This window comes from Orycteropus afer, unplaced genomic scaffold (genome assembly GCF_000298275.1).
Source record: "Orycteropus afer afer isolate SDZICR_OR568_19922 unplaced genomic scaffold, OryAfe1.0 scaffold00249, whole genome shotgun sequence".
In the NCBI taxonomy this organism is placed as follows: domain Eukaryota; kingdom Metazoa; phylum Chordata; class Mammalia; order Tubulidentata; family Orycteropodidae; genus Orycteropus; species Orycteropus afer.
In genome coordinates, this window is record NW_006921836.1 from 3,668,483 (window position 1) to 3,677,874 (window position 9,392).

The window sequence follows — 9,392 nt, forward strand, 5'->3', positions numbered from 1 at the left end:
CAACACAATTTTTCAACAACAAAAAGGTGGTACTTTCACAATTCTAGATACTGACTTAGACAAGTAAACTTCAGGTGTTTGAGAATCCCAGTCACCTTTTGGGGAACACAAGGATAGCTCCCTCAGAGCTTCTCTTTACACTTGTCTCCCTGAAGCCTCCTAAGATTCAAATCACTGTCAGGCAACAAAGAAGCCTTGTCCAGCAATTCTGAAGCTCTTCTCAGGGCTAAAGACTACCTATCAATTTGGACTTGATTTTAAATTAGTACTCAAGATACAAATTATAAATTCTACTTATATTCAGGAATGTATATAATTACACATGGATGAGCACAATATATATGTATATTCACCATTATTATCTGTTTATGTATATGAAATTCAGTAGATTGGGAGAGTTAGGATGTAGGTCTAATCTTGACCTAGCTGCTAACTCACTGTGTGAACCTGCAGTTGTTTCCCTCTTAGGGTCTCAATTTACTCATCTATAAAGTGGTTCTAACTGATGGTTCTTGTACTATATTCTAAGGGGCTCCAGCTTTGCACAGCAGAGCTGGGGGCTGCTTTATGGGGGCTCCAGGCCTCTACCTTATTTCAATGAGTAGCAAATATCTTTTCCAAAAAATCTATCTATCTATCTATCTATATTCTCATGCAGAATCCATTCATATATATGGATTCTGTATAAGAATTCATTTGAAAAATGAGTTTTTTTCAACAAAAAGCCTTTGAAAATCACCAAATTAGGTGCATCTTAAGATTCCTTCTAACCAAACAAACAAACAAACAAACAAAAAACAAACTCACTGCCATCGAGTCAGATCCGACTCAGTGACCCCTCCTTGGGTTTCTGAGGTGGTATCTCTATGGAAGTAGATTGCCCCATCTTCCTTCCGAGGAGTGGCTAGTGGGTTAGAACTACCAGCCTTCTGGTTAGCAGTCAAATGCCTTAGACACTACACCACCAGAACCTCTGTATTTCAAAGACAGAGAAAAAGAGGAAAGGGAAAGGAGGGAGCCATGGTGAGGAACAGTAAACTTTGTATTACGGGAAATGGTTTACACAAAGGGTATTCTGATTAATAAATTTTATTCGTAGTTCCCATAAGTATATTACCAATAATAATATTGGATAAAAATAAGTCCTTTTTTATTATTCAGTTGGTACCCAATGTTCAGGACATTTTTAAATGACTTCCTCCTTACCCCATGCTCTATTTCCCATCCTCAGATTTAAATCATTAAGAGAAAATCTCTAGAATTCCAAGTCAATGGTTCATTCCTTCCAGAAATAGTCTAGTAGTCACCCTGACACTAAAATAAAGTAAGATCAGCAATAACAAGATCAATCTTGAACTCATAGTAGAGGAGTTTAGGGATGTCTCAACTGATAGCAGAAGAGTATCTGACGCACCTCTTTCCTAAAACTTGCCTCAAACACACCCTTTGGCAACCTAAACAGAGCATATCACTGTTGTTAGCCAGTCCCTTTGCTTCTGAAAAAGGTGAGCTGTTGAAAGAAACCTGCTGAAACAACATCACAAAGCCAAATCCCTACCTGGTGAGTGTTTGGGGGTGATGAGGGTGGAACAAGGGGGAAGGGTATGTAGGAGAAGACTAGTGGGGTTATGAAGGGGACATGTTTGATGGAAGAAGTGCCTTCTGAATCTCTGTGATCACTGGGTACACAGCTGTGCAGCCAGCTGCATCAACAGAACCATGTTGCCCTGTGTGTCAGGCCTGACCTCCCCCTGTAGAGACAGCAGGGTGCTGTGGAAAGGGAACTGGACTTGGGATCAGAAGACCTAGGTGTGAGTTCCACCCCTGGGCAGGGAGCTTCATCTCTCTGAATTGCTATTTCCCTAAGTGAAAAAACAAGAATAAAGATGCTCATTGGATGTGTCTCACAGGAGTGTTGTATGGTTTTAATAAAACAGGGTCTAAAAGGCATTTGATAAATTAGACAGCCACATAAAGATGTAAGCTATACTTAGTAGTCCGTGAGATGGTTGTCTAGATGTGATCCTTTAAAAAACCCAAAAAGCTTGCTAAGATCTTTCCTAAGATACAAACATAGGATGCTAGTGAATTATTAAGTAAAATCAAGTATTCACTATGTCTACATCATTTTTCAATATGATAATTATAAAAACCATCATATTTGATAACACCATAAAGAAACTACATATACAAAAGCCTAATGATATATAACAAAATTATGCATATTATAAAATCTAATTATACAAGATTTCAAAAAGTATGACTAGATTATTCTTAAAGAACTACTCTAGTGGCAATTGATCTTGTAAATGCATACTGTAATATCAAAGAATTTTACAAAAATAGTCTAAATCCAGAGACTCTATTTCATAACTTCAACAAATAGTGTGTGCATTATTCCTATCTTGCTGTGGCATCTCAGAGTGTTATGTGTATCTGCTCAGGTCATCCACGTAGGTCATCCATGTAGGTGGCGATGCCAAAAGACCATGTAACTCGGATTCCGACAGAAAATCATCAGCTCTTCTGGTTGGGAAGTTGTCTGGAGCAATCTTCTTCATGCTCCTCTGAGCAAGACAAGTTTAGTGCATTTGTCACAGGATGGATCCAGGATGTGGTCTGGGTTACATGACTTGAGAAAAACAAGGAATGAAATTAGAATCTGCAACACTGTCCATCTATTATTCCTCCATGCAAGTACTGATCTAGTGATATTGCTTCCACCCCACTGCAGTCCCTTGTAATGAGAAAGCAGTTGGAACTGGATCCAATGGAGTTTTAAACTTAGACATTTTTAAGGTTCAATGAAGACTCTTTCTTCTTTGGTAAAAAGGACAAATGCTTTATTTTTGACTCCTGACTTGTCCTTACCTGACATGCAGTCAGTCAGCAAGTACTGTGATTGTCTTTTGCTGCAACATCTTGCTCCTTTTCCATGGCTATAGGCTAAGTTACTCAAATAGCTTGTCTCTCTGCCTCTGTTCTACCGCTTTTTCAATTCATTCTCCACTCCACCCAAGAAATAATTTCTGAGTGACATATACAGTGTCACTTACCTGCTAAAAATTCAGTGCCAACCAACGCCCTCTGGACCAAATATGTACCCTATGACTTGGTTTTCTACCTACTGCAACATTACTGTGTTCTCTGTTAACAATCTTCTCTCTCATCTCGTTTATCTTGCTAACTCATACTAATTCTCCTAAAGAACCAAATCCCCCTCAAGATCCCTCCAATTTGAGCCCATAGCCTTATCTTGTATTATACTATATTATAATATAGTTTCTTATTACATGTGGAGCTCCTTGAGGTGAAGAATTGTGCTTATCTCTGAGTTTATGTGCCTACATATTCTCAGAAAAAATGACTATCATTCTGGTTCAACAACAATAACATAAAAGTTTTTTTTTTTTTTTTTTTTTTTTACTTACACTTTTTACTTTATTTAAACTTCTTATTGGAGCTGGTCACTGTTAACCTCTGCAATTAGGTAATCAATTTTGTCACCCCATCCTTAGCATAAAAGTATTTTTTGACCACCTACCATGTACCAATCACTCTAGATATTAAAGTAAATCAGATATAGTCCCTTTTCCTTGAAGAAAGAAGCCAATTAATGCACAATTAAAATATAACCTTATGTATGCTAAAATATGTACTCTGTATTACCTTGCTGGAGAGATGGTTGGGAGCATGGCTTTCAATCAGTTCATTCTGGTTTGACCACCTGCTAAGAATTTGCATTTCCACCTCAGATATATTGAACCAGAATCTACCTTTTAACAAGATCCCCGAGTGATTCTTAAAGATTCTCAGGTGATTGCTATGCATCCATAAGAATCAAATTATGGGACAGTGAAGTCAATCATTCTCAACCAGAGCCTTTTTGAATTTCAGTGGAGAACATGTAGTTTTGTGTGGTGGCGGTGGTATGAAATGTTTGTAAAACGGTAAATCATAAAAGAAAACTGTTATGGAAGAGATAATTTTCATTAGGACATCTGGACAGGCCATGGGCATCCTTTTGTGACCTTGCTGGCTTGCTAGGTAGAATACCTCACAGGACCTGATTTCCATACACTTACTACCTGACATATCCTATATTTATTTGCTGTTGTCTGTCTTCCTTATTGTTCCAGGGAGTCTGTTCTGTTCTTTTTTTTTTTTTTTTATTATTTTTTAAGATCAGTCAAATGTAATAGTGAGGGGGGTAGACAAAGATGTTGGCCTGTAATTTACCGTGATCAATCAGTTGAGAAGACCCACTACCTTCGGACCAGCCTGTTTGTTCAGTTTTGACCATAGCCAGAAAACTGATTACAAATCTTGTATGTAAAAGTTGGGATAAAAGAAAATCAGGGTTGAGCCAGGGAGAAAAAGATGAGAGTAAGAAGCTTCTGGAATCAAAAGGTAAGAGCAAAAATAATAGGCTAGTGGCCTAGTGTCTAAGGCACTTGACTGCTAACCAGAAGGGTGGTGGTTCAAACTCCCAGCCACTCCTTGGAAGGAAGGTTGGGCGATCTACTTCCGTAGTGATACTGCCTCAGAAACCCAAGGAGGGGTCGCTATGAGTCAGATCCGACTCAATGGCAGTGAGTGAGTATGAAGTTAGAGGGTGGGGAAATGGGGCTGGTGGAGGGGAAGGGGTTAGGAAGGGGGAGAGATGGGTCTTGGAAAAGAATTACCAGTGTGGTGGCTGCCTAGAGTGATTCTAAGCATTTTACAGCTTTAAGGTCCCTGGTGATTGAGAGGCAGTTCCAGACTAGGCTGAAGGCAGACAAAAGGGTGGGATCAACAGAGGGAACTCAGAATTAAGGAAATCTATAGATGAGTTTTTTTCTAGTTGGTTATGGCTGGATTCTGAAAGAGGGCCATATATCTATAAATCAAGCATATAATATTTCAGGACCAATGTAGGCACTAGTAACACAAAGAACAAGATTCCACACCTGTCTTTGAGAAGATCCATACATCACGGGTGAGGGAAGCATGCAAACAGGTATCTATAAGGCAGAGTGACCAGTGCTATTACTAGTGGATCTATGAAGTGCTCTGAGTGCCCTGAGTTAAGAATGACCTGGTCTGCCTGGGAAATTGGTTTCACTAAGAAAATGTTAGGCCCTGAAAGAAGAGCAGGGATTCTTCAGAGGTCAGGGCACTCTGGTTTGAGGGAGCAGTACATGCAAAAGCAAAAACAAGCATCGTGTTTAGGGACCATGAGTAATTTCTTGGAGTTGAAAGGTAAAGCATGTGTAAAGATTTAGGGGTATGGGGTGTAGAAAAATTGGAGGTGGTAGAAGATGACTCTGTAAAAGTAGTTTTGGAGGCCTGTATTTTTGTTTTTTGAACGTGTAAGATAGGGAGTCTTTTGTAGGCAGTAAGGAGCCAAAGGAAGTTTTAGTTGAAACTCTGAAATGCCTTATTCTTTTCTAAATGAGGTGGTTTTTTTTTTTCCCTTCCCCCAATGCTGTTTTGTACACATTGGAAAACTTAATTGTAGGTAGGAGAACTAAAGAGAGAATTAAGTTGGCAGCACTCCTCAGGCTGTAGTCCAGAAAGAACTGCCCCCTATGATCCACCTAAGGAGCTCTGGTAGCATAGTGGCTAAGACACTTGACTGCTAACCAGAAGGCTGGTGGTTCAAACCCACCAGCCACTCCTTGGAAGGAAGATGGGGCAATCTACTTCTGTAGTGATACTGCCTCAGAAACCCAAGGAGGGGTCGCTATGAGTCGGGTCCAACTCGATGGCACTTAACAACAACAACATGATCCACCTTCAGTCTCAGACACCCTTTGGCCTATGTTGTTGTCGTTATGTGCTGTCAAGTCGGATCCGACTCATAGCGACCCCTCCTTAGGTTTCTGAGGTGGTATCAGAAGTAGACTGCCCAACCTTTCTTCCGAGGAGTGGCTGGTGGCTTTTGAACCTCTAGCCTTCTGATTAGCAGTCAAGTGCCTTAGGCACTATGCTACCTTTGGCGTATAGTCAGCCCTCAAGAAAAGTCATGATTTTTAGGCAGCAGAAGTGACTGGTACTACATGCAAAGAGCCTCTCCAATTTGTGGTGCAATAAATTCTCCTGGTATTATTAACGAGTAACACAAAAATTATTAAAGACAAACACAAAATCATTTTAAAAAAACCCAAAAAACCAGGCTTACTGGTCTGTAGAGACTGATGGAACCCCAAGACTGTGGCCCTCAGTCACCCTTCAAGCCTGGAACTGAACTCGCCCCTGCCTCTACTTTCAGTCAAACAATAGTTGAAATATAACACCAGAGAGGTACACAGTCATTAGAACAATCAACCATATGAGATCAAAGGGCAGCATATGCCCAAGGATAAAAGCTCAAACGGCAGGAAAGGATAGGGAAGAGATGAATGGAAACAGTAAACACAGGGAGGAAGTAGAAAGAGTACTGTTACATTGTGGGAAACACAATCAATGTCGTACAACAAAATGTGCATCAATTGTTTAATGGAAAACCAATTTGCTCTGTAAACTTTCACCCAAAACACAGTAAAAAGTACTAAATAAATAAATAAAAGTGTTCTAAAATAATGTTTTTCCAACAGTGCTGCAGAGAGCTGACTCTGTCTAAGCAAAGGGAAGACTGAAGAGAGATGGCCCTGGCTTCCCACTCCTGCTTCAGTCAGGACAGTTAAGCTTTCTCACACTAGTGCTCTCTGTAAGATTCTGTTTGGAAAGAGAGAGAGAGAGGTTGTACTTCCAGCTTCTTGGTCAGTTCCGATTGCATGAGTGGGCTTCTGCATAGGTTCTTCTCCTTGGCTTTGACTGATTGCTTTGCCTAGTATCCATTCTAGTCCATCTTTCTTCTATACAGTCTGTTCCAGCCCACTTGGCTGGGGCTCTCATATCTGGTGTTTTTATGACCCAGTATCCTACTCCCAGCCTTCATTTAGATAAATCTCCTAAATCTATCACCATCTGTAAAGCATTGAATGTTAGACAGTCAGCTTCGGCAGTTAGGATGAAGATTTGTTTCTTCTCCTTGGATGATCTAGTTCTGGCTCACCTCACCCATCTGTGGCAGATCCATTTCCCCAGCTCCTGTCCTAGCAAACATCCTCAGAAGTAGCATCATATAAACAGATCAAGTTCATGTGAGGATGAAATAAGGATCAAATAAGATTTGGATCTGAAAATATCTCTGACATTCCAGAATAACATTTTCCAAAGTGTGGCCCATGAGTTTTTAATAAATGTTACGTGAATAGAACTCTATGGTCAAATAAGTTTGAGATGCACTAGGTTAAGCATAACTAAATTTGTTTCTTTAGGGTACGATTTCTCAGAGCCTTTAATATATTAATGTACTCTCTGACACTTCAAGAGTATGAAATAATCTCTTCTTGTTCTCTGCTCCCTGCCTTTAAACACTCTTCTAGGGGCCAGTGTTTCATAAAACACAATTTGGAAAAAATCAGTAAAATGCACTCACTTTGTTGGCTATTGATGACAATAACTGAAAATATTGGACTTAGTACAAATGGTCAGTCAGTTCTACTATCATGACCAGATTTGGTTTGTTTTCAATCCTATAATCTAAATTTTCTTCATAGCCAAATATGTCCAACTCTTCTGTTTAAACATTAAAAATACTTCTTTCTATGGAAGAAGATTACTGACGGTTTCATGATGGGATAAAACAGTTCAGATTGTTGAAGAATCAAGGTGGAGGTGGCAAGGCCCAGACATCTTCATAGTTTCAAAATTTCAGAGTGTGTTTAAGTGATACAAAGAATCTTTATTCTCTTGACAGTAATCCACATTACTATTATCTCTTCAAAATGGTTTAATGGAATTTCTTATTATGGAGGCTAAACTTACTAAAGCATTTGATTCTGCACAGGTTAACTTCATTTCAAGGCCTTTATAAAACTGGAAAGTTGCCTACATTGAAAGTGGTTTTAAAGAAATACTAATGAGTGTAACATAAGAGGACTGGAATGCCACTGCGAGGTGAAATAAGGACACAATGTCCTGAACAAAGTAAGTGTTTAAAACCAAAGTTAAAAAGAAAAAGCTTGATGAGACAGCTTTGCTTATTTAAAACTCGTGGTTTATATGTTTTCATTTTTATCAGCACATTTACAATATGTTATTCCAAAGAAGAGACTATACTTTAAGTTTTCAATCTCCCCTCCCTTTTAATGTTCTCTCCTTGGGAAGGTGAAAAGGAAGAATCACAGCAACAATTACCTGAGGGATAGGAATGGATGCATGTTTTCCTAATGAACTTCTGAAAAATAATATTCTCATAATTAACATATTATAACTGTCCATATATGGACATTCTATTAATCATTTTAAATAATAAAAAGCAAGTTGATTAACGAAGAACATGTAGTTATAGAATGAACAATGAATATTAGAAAGTTCTACCAGAAAGTCATTCTTAATTATTAATAACCTTTATTAAGTACTTTTAAGTCAACTCCTAAGCTTACTCTCAAATACAAAGGTAACACCATAAAATAACTGATTAAACTATGTTCACAATATACTTTTCTGTATATGCATAAATAACACATACCTAATCATCAAACATGGAATTACAAAAGCTTATCACTAGAAAAAATAAAAGCAACAAAGAGACAATGAATGTTTTTTTGTGCTTTAAGTCCACATTTCACGTCTGGGCTTCTGTAAGAACACCCAGCACCATAGGAGAGACCTTCTAAAACTCAGGCAGTGAATGTAAAGTACCTGGTAGAGTAGATATTTAATAAATGACCATGACTAATTTCCTTAATAACTAGGCTCTGTGGTTGTTGTAAGACAATCTTGGAATTCTTCCTGTGATGCTGGATTGGGGCCATTTGTGTGCATATCATTTAATTTTATGTCCTAGTGAGCACTGTGGCTAAAAAGCTTTGACATAATCGATGTGAGATAATCCCAGATTTACTGGCTTGGAGAACATTTTAGTATTAGAAATATTTCCTCTCTGATTTGTGTGCTTGGCAAGAGCTGAGACGAGAGAGAACAAATCAGCCTTGTTGACTCTATTTAATTAATAACGACCTCATGATTTATAAAGTGAAATGTTGCTACTGAGTGTGAAAATTTTAGAGGTCTGGAAGACAAATGAGGCTGACGATGAAACATGAAAATCTCCCATTTGAACATACAGTACCTCTGGCAAGTGTTCCTGCAGAGATAGTGCATCTGACCTGATTTGGGGAGCGATCAACAGCAGTTCAGATATATGTGAAAATCTAAAAAGTGTTACACTATTTGCCTCTGAATGGCTAAATCTGTTATTGGAAAACTATAAAATTTGAGTTGGGGAGATGACGAACGAAAAAAAAAAAAAATCCAAAACTTACTGCCGTGGAGATACAGTATTCTGTTTTTTTTTTTTT

The 9,392-nt window shown here is 38.5% G+C and overlaps 1 protein-coding gene across 1 annotated transcript in view; it reads right to left on the bottom strand.

The window, feature by feature from the left end:
* Positions 1-2,517: 2,517 nt before the first annotated feature.
* Positions 2,518-9,392, bottom strand: part of STXBP4 (syntaxin binding protein 4) — a 207,062-nt gene continuing 200,187 nt past the window's right edge. The window contains exon 16 of the mRNA XM_007949651.1: positions 2,518-2,632. Coding sequence (XP_007947842.1) covers positions 2,518-2,632 — 115 coding nt within the window. The remainder of the gene's footprint in view (positions 2,633-9,392) is intronic.